The sequence below is a fragment of the Melospiza melodia genome, chromosome 1 (assembly GCF_035770615.1).
Source record: "Melospiza melodia melodia isolate bMelMel2 chromosome 1, bMelMel2.pri, whole genome shotgun sequence".
NCBI classification, from domain to species: domain Eukaryota; kingdom Metazoa; phylum Chordata; class Aves; order Passeriformes; family Passerellidae; genus Melospiza; species Melospiza melodia.
In genome coordinates, this window is record NC_086194.1 from 149736931 (window position 1) to 149757462 (window position 20532).

General features: G+C 38.7%; 1 protein-coding gene across 1 annotated transcript in view; it reads right to left on the reverse strand.

Moving 5' to 3' along the window:
* Positions 1 to 20532, reverse strand: part of GRHL2 (grainyhead like transcription factor 2) — a 57547-nt gene that overhangs the window by 32817 nt on the left and 4198 nt on the right. The window contains exons 2-8 of the mRNA XM_063171592.1: positions 19140 to 19329; positions 16165 to 16232; positions 14211 to 14595; positions 11658 to 11710; positions 8274 to 8430; positions 5938 to 6049; positions 844 to 938 (exon numbers count right to left, since the gene is read on the reverse strand). Of these exons, the coding sequence (XP_063027662.1) occupies positions 844 to 938; positions 5938 to 6049; positions 8274 to 8430; positions 11658 to 11710; positions 14211 to 14595; positions 16165 to 16232; positions 19140 to 19329 (1060 nt within the window). The remainder of the gene's footprint in view (positions 1 to 843; positions 939 to 5937; positions 6050 to 8273; positions 8431 to 11657; positions 11711 to 14210; positions 14596 to 16164; positions 16233 to 19139; positions 19330 to 20532) is intronic.

The window sequence follows — 20532 nt, forward strand, 5'->3', positions numbered from 1 at the left end:
ACTGACTCAGAGGATGCAACCTCTCTAATGCTGCTGGAAATGCAGTGGGCAATTGTGCATGAAGAGGTCTTTGTATTTGAAAGATTCATAGCTCTATTTATGCCCTGGACATTTTGTGTTCAACATGAAAACACTATCAGGAGTTTGCCGAGCTCAGTGTTTGCTGTTTATTAACTACATCCCCAAGAGTACTGCATTACCCTCACTCATTTTACACAGCCTATTTCACTTGTTGTTTGCTTTCCGGGGGCCAACTTCTTCTTATAATTACCGGCAGTTTTTCATTTCTCCCACACTAGTCTATGCAGTTGAAGCACTCTGACAGCCTTTGTACAACCTTATCTGTAAGAAACTAGTTAAGGTGTTCTGATGTCCTGGTTTATAGGTCCACTTAAGAGTCACATTCCTGAATGAAAACCCCATGCCTGAGGGTACTTGACCATTAAAAAAGGGAAAAAAAAAAAAAAAAAAACCAAAAAACAAAAAACCACAAACCAAAAAACCTCTCAGTCCTCAAAAATGCATTCATTCCAAATTGCAAAGATGGTCTGCGTAACAAAATAAAATAAATGGCACCAACACAAGGGAAGGCACAGTCTAACTTACAGAATATGGATTATTGGAGATGCTGAGAGTGTAGAAAGTTAGTCGACAATTTGGAGAAAGAAAAGACTCAGCTTGTGTCTTATACCAGGCTTTGCAAATAGGAAAAAAGTCTTTTACTGTTTCTCAGGCTGGGACCTACCAACAAGCCCTCTTATTTCTCAGAAAGGAGAGGAGTGAACAGTGCCTAACGGTGGGTGGTACTTATAAATGGATGCCATCTGCATGGCTTTTCCTCACCTTTGCCTCCTCATTGACATCCCAAGTAAAGGACACAGCATTGAATGCAATTTCTTCAATATTCCCAATGGTATTAAAACTCTCCTTGTAATCAGCTGTAAGAAAAAACAAGAGTCATGAAAAACTTGAACTGTTTTACAACTCATAGTGCTTCTTTGCTTCTTAAGCTGGGTTGTCTAGTGCATCAAAACCACCTCTTGTATTGTTTATGATTAATTATGAATAACCTTTATTACAAAGAGGTAATATAATGCAACCTGAGTCTTAAGCATAGTATATCACTAGCTAATGTTCTTGCAAAATATTGTTGGCTCTCAAAAAGGAGTGTGACTCTACTGGCAATGAGTCAGTGCATTCATTAGCTTGGCCAAGGAACGGCCAAAACTGGAAAATTAACTGAAAACTATTGAAGCATTTTAAGGGACCGTTCAAACCTTGATATTAAGAAAACACATGGTAAATCCTAAAGAAGCTTTCTAAAAGTCTAAGAGCTATGACTGGAGGAAATCATCAGTGTGCATTCCAACTTTTGCACTGGATGCTGGATTAATATTTATATATTATTTTAAAAAATGAAAAAACCCTCCAAAATCCAAACCATCACAAATCCCCCACAAAGAACCAAAACCACAAAGATCCTTTTTCCAAAGTATGTGCACCACTAAAACAGTAAACAAAGAAAAAAAAAAATTTATGTCTGACTACAATATCTGCACCTTCTTCTCACTTTTCCCCCACATGCTGTTATTATTATCATCAATAAACTAGCATTTTGGAAGGAATGAAAAGCAAAAGGGAGGAAGATTTCCAAGTTTACTAATCCTCTCCCAAAACTGTAAGGCTGGAAAACTATATAAAACAGACAACTCCCAAGTCCTCTTTATAATTGAAAAAAGAAACAAGAACTGCTTTTCTCTCACTTTGCTGGACAGTTTAACACCTCTTATTCTTTTTGATGACAGATTAAGAGAGATACCAGGTAATAGCTGCTTGATTAAAGGAACTTCCAGATCGTTCACACTAATGGAATAACTCTCCTTGGGACAAACATTTCCTAAGAATTCCTCGAGGGCTGTAATTGGACTCAGTGCCAGAGAGCTGAGATTACACTCCTGATCTAAAGTTTGCCCAAATCCATGCTTCAGAAGCAGGCTGATTCTTAGCTTTGTAATCAGTTATAGAAAGAGGGCGTTTTTGTATTTTGTGGGACACACAAATGATTCCAATATTCATTCCCTTTGCCAAAACTGTTGATCTCTAAAATATAATTTCTAGACAATAACTGTTTTAAAATAATTTATTTTAAATTATTTTAAAAAACATTGCTACAAGAAAAATTACTTCATGTTTGAAACTGGCAACCAGTATACTTTTCTCTCATTTGAAACACAAGAATGCTGGCATCTCACTGGGCAAATAAAATTGTGTTCCTGGGATCCATGAATGATTTTAGATACAGTAAAAAAAAAAACACTTTAGACTATAAGAACAGCACAAGATATTTGGTGATGTAGCAAATTAGCAAAGTGTTTGAGAGGGCAGGCAGGCTTTTCATTCCCGCCTTGAATTCAGATCTCCTTTTTAACTAAAGTCATTGGCTTCACTATCGAAATTCAGTGTAGGGATGCAAATGAGAGGAATTAGAAGACACATGATTAGTTTAATATGCATGTGCACACATCCGCCCACCTCTTAAATTTATGATTCACCAGAAAGTGCCTCGTGCAACTGACTGCTGCATATGGGCGTGCTGTGTAGGTGCTCTTTGGAAAGACATGAACAAGATGTCTTGTGAAGACACCTGTTTTCTCGTCTTAAAAGGCTGCTAGAACCTCACAACCCACCAACCCTTCCTTTCTCTCAACACATGCCTGTCCTTTAATTGCTATACACAAATCTCATGGATTTGTGACACTGTCAAAAAGCAGAAGTGCATCCTATTCCCCTCAATTTACATCCAATTAAAGAAGGATCCTCAGTTGATTAAGAAATTGTTTACACCTCAGAATATTTGAAAGCTGTTAAAGTGACTACAACTTTTCCACTTCTCCTCCCGTGAGCTACCAGAAAGAGAAAATCAGTGTGTTCAATAAGAAAAAATGGTTGGACAGGAGTTATTTCCTCTTTTGTTATATAAATTGCATATAAAACAATGGCAAATTTTTAAGGATAAACATTAATCATGCATTAAATGTCATTGCATACTTTTGTATTGTGCACATAAATAATACAAACTATCCTGAAAAAGACAAGGGCAAGTTTCTACGGAGCACAAAGCTTCCACACCCACCCTTCATATTTGAACCTGTTCTAGTATGTCATATTATTGTACTTGTTCTGAATAATCAATATCCACTGCAATTAAGTATTGTATTCTTTACATTACAATTATTTTAAAAGAAAAAGTTAGTGATCCAGTGTCACAGCACTGTGAAAATAAAGCTCTTTTTCCCCTGCCCACCTTATTCCTCCTATAAAAAGCAAACATGCACCTTACTCCTTCTTCAGAAAAATCCATTACAGTACATAGCCTAAATTTTGGAAAATATCTTACCTTCTTGCTTAATAAGTGTCAAGCCCTCAGGTTTATTCCTCAAGCACTAAGGACTTGAATACATGTAAGTACATGTTTATCTTTATTAATATCAACACATCTTCAGACTTGTCACTGCACCTAATCCACTGAAGCATCCTTCCTCCTAGGAGGTGCACCAGCCAGCACACAAAACAAATTAAAGCAGTGACCCCTGTTTGTCTGGAGTGAAGGAGCAAGCCACTATTCCCTCTGATGTCCAGAATATAACTGCAGGGCAGAAAGCAGACAGACAGATCCCTTCCACAATGGAAAGCAGCACAAGCATAGTCGCCCTGTCCGTCTGAGATCTGAACAGCTGGAACTGGAGCATCCCAAATCAATTTGATCCTCTGCCCGCTAAGGACCACATCATGGTCTAGATTAAAAGTGCATTCATAAACAATTAGAAAGGATTCACAGATGCTACACACATCAAATTAAGAGTAACATCTATGGAAGAGGTGATGCGGAGTTTTGGACACTTAATTTTCTTTTTATATGGGGCCTGGACATTAACTCCAAGTATTTAGAGGATCCCTTCAGGGATCTGAATTTTTAACGTAAAGAGAAATCTTCATAGAGTCATTCAAAATAATTTTTGCATCAAAGGGACCCCTGGAGGGTATCTGGTTCAAGCAGGGCCAGCTTCAAATTTGGATTACGTTATTCAGTTAGATAATTTGATGATAAAACTAGAAGATTTTGCTAAATGCAGTTCGATACTTGGGAGCCATTCTGGCCTAACAAGCCAGTTAACCGTGCCAAAGGAAATGAAATGTACTTCAGAAACACCATACTTGTAAGAGGTAAGGCTATATTTCAGTCGTTCTCAAGAAAACACTACCGAGCAACATTTAGGTCTCTTTTTTGCTGAAAACTGAGGTGAACCATGTTCTTACAGCTCTTATATCTGACAAGAAGGGCTATACCAGTAAGTCTTACTACATTGTGCCTTGCTTGTGTTTGCAGCGCAAATAAAGAATTCGCACCTCAGTATTCACAAGTGCCTCAAAAGTCAAAGCAGAGCTATTTCACCTCAAACTAATGGAAAATTAAAAGACATTCACTTTAACACAGGTAAACATACAGCTCATGCACAGCACTTATTTTGCAGAGCACTATCTTTCAGAATATGTATTGTAAGTTAACTTGTTGGGGTAAGGCAACTGAAATGTGCCAGGACACCGCAGCTGCAGTGGAGTCAGAGGGTGCTGGCACTACAGTGGAGCGAGTTGCTCAGCACATACTTTTCAAAGGTATGAGCACTACTACCACGAGCTTGTATGGACTAGCACAAAAAAAAAAAAAACAACAGGCAGTCTTCAGAAAGAGCTGTGAAGTGGCCTATTTCTTCTTTTAAGGTGTCATGATAAAAGCAATTTGTTCTGGCGTGGCGGTTTTACTGAGTTAGGTACCCCAATGGACAAGAAAAGAAAATGGAGGTAAGGAGAAAAGAATGAAGTTCATTAAACAGTTCAGCCAGAAAAATGATGATAAGACAAGAGGCAGTGAGGATATTCTGGAAGAGCTGCTTGGAGAAAATATACTTGACCTTAAATAACACCAGGCCTCAGTGGAAACTACAGCATTTGAAAATCTACAGGCAGCACAGTGATTAGGACCGCGTGGGGACAGATTCCCTGATCACCCAGTTCAATCGTCCCCTGAAGTGTCAGAATGTTCTCTACAAGTAACCCTGCTTTGGTTTAGCCCCCCTCTCTGCCCCCTCTCATTCCTGCCATTCAATGGTTTGGTTCCCTCAGGCGGTCAAAACAAGATAGACTTTGTCTGCTTTGGTCTTGCCGACTCCTTTGACTGGAATCCGTGCAGATGGGTGCATATGTAAACTGCACGTGGGAGGGGAGAAACGCTTGATGTCTAGACACTGCCACTGACTTCAACTTCAGGCTCCTTGGCAGCAAGTACGTGTTCTTCCTCTGCTAAACCCTCCCGAGCATGCAGATAGGACAGTTGAGGCTCAAAGGGGCTAGTAGATACTTTAGATGGGATGAACGATAAACAGGTCTCTCGGGATAGCACACCAGAGCTCGCCTCTCCCTCACTGCTGACACCGACTCAGTCCAGGGGTGGAGGAATCCGGCAACTCCTTTGCAGCCACCACAATGATGACATCTGCACTCTCAGGCTGTAATTCCACATCAATTGGCTAACATAACTGTTGCTGGATCAAAGACTGGATCACCCTTTGAAAAAATAAAGGGAACAGATACTCTGCCACACCTGAGGAGGTGCAGACCTTGATTTCCCAGGAGGTACACCACTAAATACACATGCAAGGGGCAGCTCCTCTGTGTAAATACTGAGAACCATTCTTTCTGCATGGTGTCTACCCAGCTCCATAGACCCCACAGTCCTAGCAGCAATGAGCCATTGCTAAAAACTCTGGTTCAAGTCAAGAAGTCATTGCCAATATATTCCACCATATTCCTGTGCAAGGCACCAGAGCTTTCCATATCTGAAATCTTCCCTGAAACATCTGGAGATGTTGTTACACTCACCAATGTCAAGGACTCTCTGTTTAGCTGTGTGCTGCCGGGAATGCCAGTACTTCCAATATTTCAGCTGTTCATCTCTGTTTTTATCCTCACTGAAAACAACCATGACCACACTCTACAAAAAACAATACCAGAGCCACATTAGTTAAAATAATTAATAGTCAGGAACACAAAAATTAAAATCTCCACATGCCTCTAATTCTGATCTAGCCACTCTCGTGTACTTTGATGTAGAAGACTGGGTTTTAATCAGTCCAGCACTACCGTGCACTTAAAAACTCGGGACAAAAGAAATGTGGTTGTAAAATAATGCAAGGCCCAGGATTATGTTCTTGATAGTCCAAATAAAAATTAATCATATTCTTAGTTTTAAAAAGTCACCTTCACTGGCTAAAGGCAAGATATTTTCAATTTAGTGTACACAAATACCCTTTTTGGGAGCAGGACTCTTGTACATATGTGTTTAATGACAAATTCAGTGTAACTGAACTTTGCTGAGGTTTTCAATTCACATTCTGAATTCACTTTTTTAAACTGTCATTCAAAGGAAACAGATTGAATTTTTATGCAAAATTTTACACAAGCAATATGGGCTTTTTGAATAGGCCCTGCTGTAGGCAAGCAAAACAACACAAAACAATGGAAGAATGATCATACCAATTAAAATTAGGTGAAAATAAACCAGAGGAAAAAAAAAAACTTCACTTCTGAATGTTCATTTTCACCCTGAGACAGTAGGAACAAAAAATCACTATCAAGCTGCTTTATAAGCTAAGGAGGTAGATTACAATTGAGTCATCATCTGTGTCCCTCCACAAACCACCATCACAATCCTTCATGCACTCTGTGACCTTCTGCATTCCACCTATAAAAGGTGACCACCATCACCACATCTTTGTCTCCATGGCACGAGGCAGTACACACTGTGGAGGAGTCCTGGGTTATGCCTGTATATACTGGCTGGGCACCAGGTGTGTGTGGCTGGCCAGCTGACTGCTAACCAGAACTGGCCATGCAGACTGGCTTTTCCACCAAGGACAGCACTAATGTTTTTATGTACCACTTACAGGGAACTTGTAGAGGTTTAATACCTTCAAAACCTCTTGCCCCTCTGTTAGCTTTGGATGGAATTGGCAATAAATTCAACAGTCACTTGAGTAGAGCCCTGGCAAACAGAACATGATTGTGAAAGTTGCACAGTTTCACAATCTTCTGTCAACTACATCCTCCAGAAGGATGCGATCTCACCTCTCCTTTATAATTTCCACCCTTCTGCTGCCACAGCTTCAAAACTCGTGTGGCAGTGCACTGAACCAGGTACATGAGGACTGGCTTTCAGTCAGACCAGAGACCTCCTGACTCCTGTTTCAGCTCTAGAAGTGCTAGAGCTAGAACCACAAAATGGGAAGGAATGAGTGGCAGCGAAAGAGACTGTACAGCAACAGAGCAGTCTTACATCAGATTCAGCCAACAGCCTCATGTCCCAAGGAAACCAGGCTAAAAATTAACTGCTAATTCAGGTTTCCAAATCATTGCCTCTGTTTAGGAAGAGTCTCTCTAAACTTCATGTATGATAGAAAGATATAGGTTGTTGTTTGCTTCACTGCTCACATTGACTTTCATTGCTTCCTTTGACTAAAGTCACAACATTTTTAGAGAACTTCATGTATTTGGATAGAAACATTTTTGTGGCCTCATACATATGCAGCCCTGACAGCTTCAGGGTAAAATTTACAGGGCTCATTGTTCATTCCAAAGTTACTGGGTTAGGATTTATCAACTCAAAAGCATCAGGAGATCAGGAGGGTCATTTAGCAGGTAGATGTTGCCAAATACACAAGCTACAGTTCTATGCATAGAATCTAAGAGGCAAATGATTCATTTTGTTACATTTCTGTGTGAATGTCAAGTGAAAGCTCACACTTAGACAATGAAAATTATTTAAAATTTATGTCACAAAGGATGGATTCAACTCTTCATGTTTTCTCCGAAATGCACTGGAAAGCAGCTGATGAAGTGCACCAGTGAGTAAAGATGGACTACACAAAGTACATGTGGCAGATCTTGGACTTCTTTGCTTTATTCATATAAGTTCACCAGTGTTAAGTGTAGTGTCTGTGTAACCATCATTCTGCCAAACCATAAACCGAGGCTATCATTAACTCATAAGATTACACTCTGAAAAAACTGGACAGCAAAACATTTGTTACCATCAATAAGGTGTTATCTCTGTCCTTCCTCCCCTCCCCCCCCCAAAAAATTAAATTAAAAGCCAATCAACCACAACCACATCTATCTGCAGAGCTACATTTCCATCTAGGAAAGAAATGGGACCATACCCTGACTTTGCTGATGGGATGTCGGAAGCATTTGTTGTCACCCGTCTCGCTCAGGGTGATGGCGTAGAACTGTCCTTTGTTCAAGTAGGTCATGGGCCCTTCCCCTTGCTTCTGACGCAGAGACTTGGTAGCTTCTAGTGTGTACTGAAAAGTGCTGCTGAAAAGACAAGGAGAGAAACACCCACAAAATCCATATCACTTTCTCCTTTTTTATTATGCAATTATTGCATTGAATAAGGCATAAGAAGCTAATAACAAAATTCCAGGCCACTGTGACATAGCAATTTAAAATTGCAATTTTCTTTTTTTTGACTTCATCAGATCCCGCAATCAAGCGTAAAACTATCTGGACTGTGAGTTTCTTGGATCAAAGGTACTATCACTGAAAGGAACCATTATGAATTATGAGACTGTGTACCTCACAATGACAGTGTCCATTACCAAGAGGGGATTCAGTATGATTTGCAGAAAATCATCAACTCCACGGACATTTAAACTTTGAAGAAAGTTGCAGAAAGAGAAATAAATAAATAAATAAATAAATAGCTTTTTTTAAAACCCAACCAGAATAAAATGAAAGATATTGCGAAAGATGAACATGAAAGAATGGAAAGTCCAACTGCTACTTTCAGCACAGTTCAAAGGAATACAAAGAGAATGGACAATAAGTTCATTTGTTTAAAGACAACATGCAAATCAAGGTTTTTATAAGCTTTCTTTTCAAAATTAGTCACACCGAATGAAGTGCCTACATTTAACTTTATCTTCAATCAAGTAACCTCCCTTTAGAAAAATGTCAGGCAAAAACAGCTCTTGTGTCGAAATTTTAGATTTTAAAAAGACCCTCCTTCACAGAAGAACTTTCCAACTTCAAAGCACTTCTCAAACCATGAAAAGTTAAGGCTCCATTAACTAGTGAACTGTTAGTTGGAAACAATTCTCACTGAGCCTCTTCAGCCACAACCTCCAATAATGGGCTTGAACAACAATCCAACAAAAATGATGCCTGCAGCTCCTCACATTCTCTTACATTAAAATAATGCTGATCTTGTAAAAAAAGAATATTTCAAACTGCATAGGAACCTTCATACAAAGTACTCATGAACTGGAGATACAGTGGAAGCATTTTCACAAAGGTTCTAATTCAGAAAAGTATTTAAGCAGTGCCAGAGCAGAACCAAAAGGAGGAATATGTTGGTCCAAAACAACAGTGTATCCCTAACTTTCTAATTAAAGCAAATACTCTAGATCATCATAGTGATGATCATGGCTGCCATAGCGATATAGAAATAAAGGGAAAAAAGATATTTTAACTATCCAACAGGAAAAAAACCCACAACAAAACATGTAACTAATAATTACATTTAAATCCCCACTTGAAGAGAAGGTAGAAAAAACCCAACAGATCCAGTCTTTCCATCCAAAAGGAGCTTCAGACAGCTTAGTATCAATTATTCAGTTTAGTTGCAATCATTCAATCAAATGAAGACAACTTATAAGTCCTTCTTAGCTTATAAATTGAAGTCCAGTCATTTTTCTAGTTGCTTAAAAGTTACAAGTCAAAGCAAAACTAAGGTAATAAGCAAACACTCATCTATACCTATCCAACCCATCGATGGCAGCACTGGTGCTTCCACACAGGGCAGCTGGGGCCACCATGAAGGCTCCTGCATGCAGCAGGAAGGCAGCACAAGGCCCCGCTGTCCCCTCTGCTGCGGGGTGTGCTGGCACTGCCCCTGTCCTGTGTGCAAGGGAACAGAGGCACTGCCAACACTGGCAAGTGTGGACCCATCTGAGTGGACTGGAAGAGCTACACCAGCAGTGCTGCAGAGCCAGCATCCCTCCTGCTGCACCACTTGTCCTATAGATCGACCACCCATGAGAGATAGGGGCACAGCCTTGATTTAGCATCACATGTAAGGACTGCAGATTTTGTGCTCAAGACCCCTTAATGACACACATCAAAGCACACTGAGTGTCCTGGGAGATGTGCCTCAAAACCTCACACCAGACAGAAGAACTAACAGGGATGTGTGCTGAGAAGGGCTTAGAATGATCAAAGTCAGACACACACACAATGTCTTAACAGAACTGCCTGCAGTCTGCCACGGGCTGGTCTTCTGTTCCTTGGCATTCTGTATGTTTCAGTCAAAAAACATAAATCCCAGACACATTGCACTTGGCCAGTTTTGGAGCCTCTGTGTAGTGCCATTTCAGAATTTTCTTCTTGTTTTCAGTTGGCAAGCAAAGCATGCCCTATAGCAGGAGGATTACTCTCACTCTTAAAACTTATTGCAGTCACTCAATTATTGTAATACTGTAATGACCCTTACCATGAGTCTCAACTAAACCCCTGTGTAGTCACTAAAAGATCTTCTAGCAAGATTCCAATTACTTGCATATTCACCACTTCTTTTTTCAATCTGAAATTCTCATTTCTGAGCCTTCCACTTCCAGGTAAACTAAATACATCTTTCCTGGGAGTTTTTTTAATGTGCATTCAGAGGTTTCATTCTTAATGTAACCTGGGCTATAGCACAAAAGACATAAATGTGTGAGATTTGTTAACAATACCAATGCTTCAGGAGTCAATTTTACAAATGTTCAGTGTAGTAAGTGAGCAGCCTTTGCTAAATATGAGTTTCATATCTTCTGACTATATAATGATTCAGTTCTGAGCTCACTGCAGTTAATGATTGTTTTAACATTCCTCAGGAAAAATATCAAGCTGTAAGGAGCCTTCACCACAGTCAGAGCCATATGCCTAATCCACAAAAACTACATAGGCATGTTCCTGACTCTAAAGTGAGAGTAATCTCTCAGATATAAACAGAACCATTCATAAGTATGAAATAAAGCATCAGTTGAAAATCTTTAGTGACTGCAGTCTTTCCTAGATAAAGGGACTCTGCAGTGTTCGCCCATGCTACATGCACATTCTTCTGTGCTTAGGCAGAACAGTATTCTTTTCAAACTTTAATTTTTGAAGCTTTTTCTTGAAGCTTTTCAACTGTTCTGGACATTTGACTTGTGCATTCTGCCATCCTGAAAAGATTTTTCATGACCTGGTTGTCAAAGCTATACTCTTTTACCTGGGGAACCTCTCAACAGTTTTCATTTGCATATCTTGGGGGGGAGGGCTTCAGAGGAATTATGAGTTTAAAAGAATGCTGAGGGAAGGCAACAGATGAAGATATAAACTGTCCAGATCTAAGAGTTAACATGAATGGGAGAAAAAGGGGAGAATAATGCTTGGCAGCATCAAGGGAGCCTTGCAGATACCCCAGGGGGAAGAAAGGAAGGGCAGGAAGTGGACACAGGCAGCTACTCCTCAATACATTCCTGCCTGATGCCAGTCAGCACACTGCAAAGCTTATGCCATACCTTGTTTGTTCATAAATATATTCTTCAGCCCCCACTGACACACTCCGATACTTCTGAAAAACAAGACCAATTAAATACTCTTTGATAAAATCAAAATGCAAATACCAACAAAAGTGCAACTATATTTATTTAAAGATAAACTCAGAAAAAAACATAAACCCTTTAAAACTCAAAATATCTAAAAACTAAAGTGGATATTAATAAGCTAGTCACATTTTATATAAAAGTTAAGAGGTTGACATTGTAAAAAACATACAATGATGTTGTATGGTTTTTTTTGTACCTAACCTCAAATAATGTGTTTCTACTATAGAGAACTAACAAACTAAGCACAGCTAAACAAAAAAATGAAAGAGATTGGAACAGCATATGTATAATTGTTAAAATTGTAACAAAGAACACAGCAAGCAATTGACCAAAGTGTCCACTACCACAGCAATCTATAAAAGCTTAGCACTCCTTCAGTACAATACAACTAAGTCACTTCATAAATGTTTTGAAAGCATTCCTAAATATGTGTTATAATGTGTTTGAAAATTGAGTAAGTATTAGACCAAATCCAAACCCAGTCATTCTCACCAGTACTTAGGAAATACTTTGCAAGCACTTATGAAAACTAGTAAGAACAATTGCCTTCCTACTTCTAAACACTAACTTTGCCTAAGTTTCTTTTGGTATGTTTTGACATTTTGCCTTATGGTTTCCCCAGACCTGCTCCATTCAGCTGTGCCTACACAACAGTGGCTGGAGGAGCAGTCAGAGCACAGCCAGGCTAAGCACATCCTGGGGTTTGGACAGGTGAGGAAAACAAAGGGACAGGCTCGGTGCTGAGTGAGGCTGCAGCAGGGTGGCAAAGCTCTGACTGCTCCCATGTTACATGCATGTGAACACTTGGGGCTAGAAGGCCACCAACAATGGCACACACCTCCCCTAAGAACTAAGGCTGGGGACATAAAGTTAATTGTCCAGCGTCCTTTGTAGAATTAATAAGGGAGGTGAGGATGGAGAGGAGTGAGTGCACTTAGAAAACCACTCCACCCACTTTTGGCAAGCAGATTTGAACTGATTCTTTCTCCACAGACTGCACAGAAATCCTAGATGGCAAGTACCCACCCTGTTATTAACCAATCATTTTAAAAACATGTAACAATTTATTACAAAAAAAACATGTAACAAAGTTTCTATAACACAAAATTTGGGATGCAAAGCCAACATGTAGGTGTAAAGTTTCTTTTTACATCCAAATTTAAGAAGTTTGCATGTTTGACAGCTCTCTGCACAGGGCAGATGTTTGGGAACCTCTCAGCATCATGTCCCAGAACAAATCAAGGGAATGGAATCACTCTGCTCCAGCACCACAGGGAAAGCCATGGGTATGGTACCATAAGAGCCATTTACCAGTAACACACAAGAACTGCCAAACAAATTTTGCTTGATAATGCAGAACAGTGTTTCTAATCCAAGGTTTGGTCCTACTGATTTTACAAAGGGAAGCTAAATTTCTTCATTATTTATTTAGTTAGTTGACCTACATGCGTTCTTTATCTGAAAAAAATTTCACCTCCAGACATCGTGGATCTGTGTCACCCATGGAGACAATGGACTTTTCTATACTACACAAACACACAGTAAATTTCTCATGTACTAAATCAGGGCAGCTCAGTCTTAATATAGCTTGCCTTGTACTTTTGTTATGTTTACAGTTTTGTAGAGTTGGGAGGATAAAAATCCTAGGGGAGTTTTACCATCTAATATCTCTAATTATTTGCAGAGGTACTGTCAGCTTTAAATTGCCCTTACCTTTCTACAATTCCAGCTTGTTTGCCTTATTCTGCAGCAGGCAAAAGCAGCCAGAGGGTACTCACCAAACTAAAGCTGACTGTAAAATTACTTTGATTGTAGCATAACTGTAAAATAGTTAGAGGAGCTCTTCTTGCCTTTTTTCTCCTCATTCCTGTACATATACACACAGTTGTTCCTTGTCTGTTAAGTTCTCTGTTCCCCTCTATTAGTCTAATTTTTCTACCTTTTCTCACTTGCTTGTGTTGCAGAATAGAGCTTAGTGCAACAAACAGCTTCTGAATAAATTACTTGGGTTTTTATCCAGCAGCAGAGGCTGTTGCTACTCATTTGCATTTTCAAAAGAACATCTAGAATTTCCCTGTTACAAAGTGGCTATTTCTTACTATTCTGAAGGCAGATCTTGTTAATGGTAAATAAATCTTCTTTCAGAATAACAACTATCTTCTACTTGACACAATATCCCAAAGACAAAAAAAAAATATCAGTGTTTATTATTCTCAGAAATTTGAAAAAACATCTTTGTAATTGTCTTCTGAAATGCCTCATGATGCTCCCCTTTAATCAGAGCACAGACTGATGGAAACACAGCAAGAAGTAGAAATTAATTTGTTGAAACAAGCATCTCTATTCTTCTAATGGCTCTTGTGGACAGTTCAAATCTCCTTATCTTGTTTACAAGCTCAAATATCCTTATCTTGTTTACAGCTTTTTATTGCATTCTTAGATGCTAATTTGAGGTGAAAAACTTACTTCTGTTCCTCCATCTTTGAAGGTGTCACTGTAGGTACTGTCAGGAGTACTGCGCTGATCATCTTTAAGATAATTTGTGTGGGGAGCAATGTTGGACACTTCGTATGGTTCAAAGATAACACCTCGGTGCTCCTCATTTTCTCCTCTTGCATAGTGTGTTTGTGGGGTCATAAAAACAGGGGTGAACTCCTCTGCTTTAACCACAGTCACTGCAGACCCTGTAATGGGTGTTGAGCTCCCAGACACATTTGTGGTGTATTCCCTTTTGGATGACTCCAGAGGATCTTGGTTCAAGGAAAGGTTAACTGGCACTGTCTTCAGGACTTGCACACGGTTCTCTCCCCCACTTAAGTTATTCTGAGCTTCCGTGGTATTAAGACAATTTCTGTGAGACAAAACCAAAATATGTTATGAACTGCACTGATAGAGGAAATCTCCTCCTTAAATAGCTTAATGGTCTTAAATGTCAGGGAAGGAGATTTTTCAATTCTGATAAGCCACTGCCATAAGAAGTAATACATTAACAAATACTAGGCAAAAGAAATTCTGAGGCAAGCAGAGGTCCAGAGCTCTTTAACAAATGGGGAAAGATAATACATTTGATTTGACTTGTTACAATAAATTCTGGGTATTTAAGGTTGCTCTTGCCTTAGCTTATAATTTGGATGCAAAATTAATCCAGCAGTACAACAGCCTTTAGATACAAAATAAGAATGAAGAGTAAGGCAGGGCAGTATGGATTACTCACAGTAGGTATTTAGCACATGAAACAGGCAGAATTTCAACAGCAAAATTCATATGCAGATGGCATGCTCTTTCAGGCTGTTGACACGCCACTACTGTTTGCTTAACTCTGGTAGCAATGCTGTTCTAAAAGAGCAAACCCAGGAATTCCATTGTAGCAGAGTAGATCAGTAACTGTAGAGGCTGCAAAGTAACCTCAGCAGCATTCCCACATCTACCCACAGTTGCTGTTGAAAGCAATCTGATTGCTGATAGTAGTTACACTGACATAAAATTGTTAACTCATAGAACTTTCAGTAGGTATAACATCGCTTTGTTTTCAGCCCAGGAGAAATGCTCTGACACTACCCAGTGCCCAGTTCCTCTCTCTTGGCTTTCCACTGTAGACAAATTTTGTCAATCACACTCAGCGTAGGAACTGAACATCAGGAATTTCTCTGGTTTGCACAAGAAAAACTGTCCAAAAACCAGTTCATAGCCTATTTTGAAACAGTAAATTTATACTACTACCTATTGAAACAATCACCTTATGAACAGCTAGTGGAGACCATCTAAGGCTGTCACAAATTAGCTACATTGAAATAAACCTTATATAGCTCATCTCTGTCTAATTTTATATGGAGATACTTCCAGTATGTAAAAACTTCTTTGTTTCTAAAAAAAATATACACTCTTTCTTTTCTTTTAATAGTAGGAGGCAGCTTCCTTTGACTCAAGTCACTTTTAGCCTACAGAGAAAAGCTGAAATCTGAGAGGAGTGAGAAAAACATTCTAAGCAAATGATTTTAAGAGTTACTTTATTTGCTGGGTAGATCCTAAATGATGTTAAATAAGGCTCTATAAATGAGATTACTGAGGCCAAACTACTCACTTTTTGCCCTACAACAAGAAAACAAAGAAAAACAGCCAATAGCCAACTGTCAAGATAATCTGATTTTACTAATCTCAGCAGAAGCAGCAAAACAACACCACCAAACAAAAGCAAGGAGTGAAACTCTCAGCTACCTTCCAAATGGCATGTTTGAGAATACCATCCATTTTTTCTAATCAATTGAAAGTAAAAAGGAGTAAAATGTACTTCCTAAAACAGCCTTCATTCTTTGAACTTTTGAAAGAAAACCATCAACGCCTCAGGCTCTCACAGTTCCTTCAGTTCACAACTGATCAACACTTTCAGTAGCTGGGTATATGATTTTGAATAATACTGTACCTTTTATCTTGGTCTTCTTGATTATCACTCACTTTGTTAAGAGACAACAGCCTTTTATCTCTGGGAACCTGAGAACAACACCAGGCATGGGGTCAGGTAAATGCAACTGTCAGGCATTTGCAGCTTCAGACTGCTCTACTGCAACAACTAGAAAAACGTAACTCTATCAGTGTTGTCTAGTTCACAGATGCCGGAGCTGTTTTTCTTTGGGTGACTGACTGTCAACAGAAAGAAAATTTCCAAAGACCAAAAAAAAAAAAGAATTGCTTTCTTTTCTAATTCTTGGGCACACCAGTTAGCAGCAAAGGGCTCTTCTTTATGTCCTATCTTTTGAATATCAAGCTAGGCCAAGCTACCTCAAAATCAAAGCTCATATTATTCCAAAAACACACACACACACTTTTCACTGAATAAAACAAGATGAGAAGGAAGATACGATGCTTTGATGAGCTGTGCACTGAGACCATTTTAGCTCAGACAAAAAAGGCTTTTCAATTAAACCATAAGCACCAGGTAAGTCCTCCTGTTAGAGAGAAGCCTGGAAAGTGCAGGACTCACACTTGGAGAAATTTTGTGGATCTTTTCCTTTCTTAGTACGGGGACAGGTCAGGGCATGCTGGTATGTCATCAGAAACACTGACTTCTGCTTTGCTGACTGCATCAATAGCTATGAGAGGTAAAAACCCAGTCAAATCTGGCCCCTTGACAGACTCAGAATTGACATCAAGTGAATTTAAAGATTTGCATTCCCACACACCAGTGTCCTGACACCAGCACAAATATGAAATCACCAAGGAAAAAGTTTCTGTCTTTACCATATTTTTTCTTTTCTTACTGAGCCATTAATTTGGCCTCTAAAACTTCTAATCTATCATTTGCACAAGCCATATCCAGTCCATTGCAGCAATTAACTCAGGATTAAAAAGCAAGAATAGACCTATGAATGGGCTAAAGCCATGCTTTTTACTTTTAAATATTTTAAAGAAACATCAGAAAAATATTTGAATTTAGAGGAAAAAAAGTATTACAGTGCACTCCAGTAGCCAATGATAACATCAACAATAACTGCAAGACAGCAGAACAGTCACAGAGTTCTATCCAGAGTTGTTCTTTCTTTTAGGAACATCCCCTTTTCCTATTAAGCATCCTGCTGGCTAAAATACTATTTTCTTTTATTTCTTTTTGAACTGGGATAAAAGCCACAGTTTACATATGCTGATAACCCTTTTAAGATTATGTGTTTTTCTCTGAATGATGTTCTATGTTTAGGTAAATATCACTACAAGGAAAAGGAAAAGTTAAAAAAATCCAGACAGTTAAATTCAAATAATTCCTATTGACTGGACACAGTAATTCAAAAATACTATCCAGCATGTTAGAGCTAATGAGCCAGATTATAAATAAGGACAATTCAAGAGTCTCGTGCATTGGAAGTCCTCTACACTTCCCCATTACACCAGAGAGGTTAAGTTTTAAGTTTGTGTTTGGGAGTATCAACAAGACTTATCATTTTATCCCTATTTAAGACAAAAATAGATATGATTGAATGCTGGAAATGGTTTTGAGATGTTAATCTGACCTTATTCCATCTGAACCCCAAGTCTTTAGCAAATACCTGGAACAAGGAGCAGATATGGTTTAGAACATGGTTTTGAGAAGGAAAAGGGGTATTTTCTGGTTTTATTACAAAAATCCATCAGATTAATGAACTGCTACATGCAAAGGTATGACTAAGACAGAAGCCAATACTCCAGATGCTCATAGACATCCTGAATTGTATGAATCCATATTAATTTCAAAGAGTCTGGCACTGTGGTAACTATGTCAAGCAGAGAAAAGGACCTTTTTTTCTTTCTACTGGGAACAGTTTTCTCTACTGACAACAACACACAAAAACAAGGAATACAATCAGCAAAGCAATTAAAACAATATTTAACCATAAGGCTGGTATATGACATCTTCCCTACAATCCCTTCTCCTGAACACTCAATTAATGTCACAGAGATTAAAAAGAGGAGTCCATTCATTAAAGCATTTATACTAATAAATACTAAAAGAATAGATTTTTAATTCCCATTCCTGTTACTTCTTCACGAATTACAAGGGGACCTGGCATTGCTGTACTGGCTTTTTTCAGGGTTATGGAGATAGTTGCAGTGAAATGAATATCACATTCTAGTGCTTGGGAGGCAACACTGATTCTGTTTGCAGACTACCAAGGGGTCAGCATAGGTTTCAAAATTACATTTTTGCATTACACAGAGATGCATTCTCTAGGATTCTCCTCTGATTTCAGCAAAAATCTCAAACATAGCTTTACTTAAACACTATAAAATATATATATATTAAAAAAAGTTACCAAAATTGTATGTACAGCCCTGGGTTTAGAACATGACAAACTGAAACTACATCAGTGCTTTTCCTGTAAACTGAATTAGATCTCTGGCTCTGTGTCCAGCTTCATTTCTGTTCTGCAAACTGCCAGTGCAAGGGCTAGCCCTCACTGTGTGTTTGTATACAGCCTACTGCAATCGTTATACAAACAAAAATAACATGGGAAATTGTCAGATGAGAGATACCCCAGTTAAAGAGCAAACTAAAACATGTGTGGAATGAACCAGAAAAGCAGACAAATGTACAGATGGACAAGGCCTCCCCTTTTACACTTAAGTATTTCAAGTATCATCCAATGTCCTTGCAAAGGAAGAACACTATGCTCAAAAAAAAAAAAAAAAAAAAAAAACCATGGTATAAAATTTAATATGGGAATTCTGAGATTTTTTTTTTTTCTCTCCAGAATTAAATACATCAAAACAGTTCCAGACAGGCTTCCTATAACATAATGGGTGTATGATGGGAACATTAGAGAGAAAAGAAGATGCAGTGACTTTTGTCTTTGAAAACTGGTTCTTTTGTTGCCTCTTAGAGTGGTCCCTGCTAGTGCAGCAGGGAGGGATAATGACAGAATTACCTACTTTATAATAGTCATACAATAGGCCAAGAGCAGCAGCACTGTCCTCATCACCATTTATGCTCATCATAGCCTTGGTAGCTGCTGTTAGGGGATTCTCCAAATACGACTTCCAGGCTTCATCTTCACTGGTGTAGGCTCGTCTGGTGTTGAATGAAGTGTCATTTGGCACTAAGGCCACAAGTCGCTTGTTACTGCATAGACAGGAAGAATAAAATTGTGATCCAGAAGGGATTACTTTATTCACAAGGCATGGTAAAGAACATCAAATAGCTCTATTAAAGTTATATGATTACATCAAGCAAGCGTCTCTGTATTACACTTGGTGACATAAATATTTATCAGTATTAGCTATCTTCAGTACTTAAAAAAAAATTCAATTGCATGCAGATCTGGTGATAATAATTCAAATTTATTTTTGCTAATATACAAATAGAGTTACAAAAATATTTTAAAACTATTTGGAAAAAATGAAGCAACAATATAAAAACATTCTGCCCCAGTACTCTTGCTATGTGTACACTTGATTAGGGAAAAACCACGACATTTAACTGACATAAGACATGAATGAAAAACAAGAAAAAGCATCTAATACTAATCTAGGGTTCACCTAAACAGAGTATAGTTCAGGATTTATTAAGCGGGTACACCTTAAAATTAAGGTATTCTCTGCTTTTAGAATGCAACTTGTCAGTAATTTCAGAGAAGTTTTTTGTACCAGGACATGAGCAATAGGTCCAGTGGATAGAACAGAAGTAAACATATTTGGTCTCAATACACACTTTATCACTCACCACATCTAATTACAAACCCATGGTAACCAGACCATTAGTGAGTGCCATTTGCAGCCAAAGCAGTTTCCTCCAGACTGAAAGTGGTACAAACTGACCAGTGCCCGTGTATACTGCATGAGAAGCTACTGCACCACAGCTATGGCTGAAATTTCCAGTATAATGGAAATACAAATGAAGATAATAGCACCTCCTTTTGCAAACTGTTCAATAAACTTATTGATAAAATAACCGCATTTAAAAAAAAGTTGCATAAGATAGTAGGCAAACAGATTAGGCATGGAAATAGTGGAGTGAGGAGTGTGCTGCTCCATGGGTGTTACAAGAGCACTGTCAAGGATTGTGGCTCAACTTAGAATTATGACAACAAAACTTTTAACACATTACACCTTACAAGTGCGAAAGTTGCAGAGATGGTATTGTAACTAACTATACAAACTGGTAAAACTAGTGGTTATTCCTGGTGACCTTCATAAAACACTTTTTGCCATCTTCCACATAAAAGCCAGTTTAGTAGTCAGCCTCCTCTTTCTGTTCTGCCTTACCTGCACCAGTGCCAGCTTCACAGATCTAACCCAACCAACTGCTGCTGTTGCACAGAGAGCG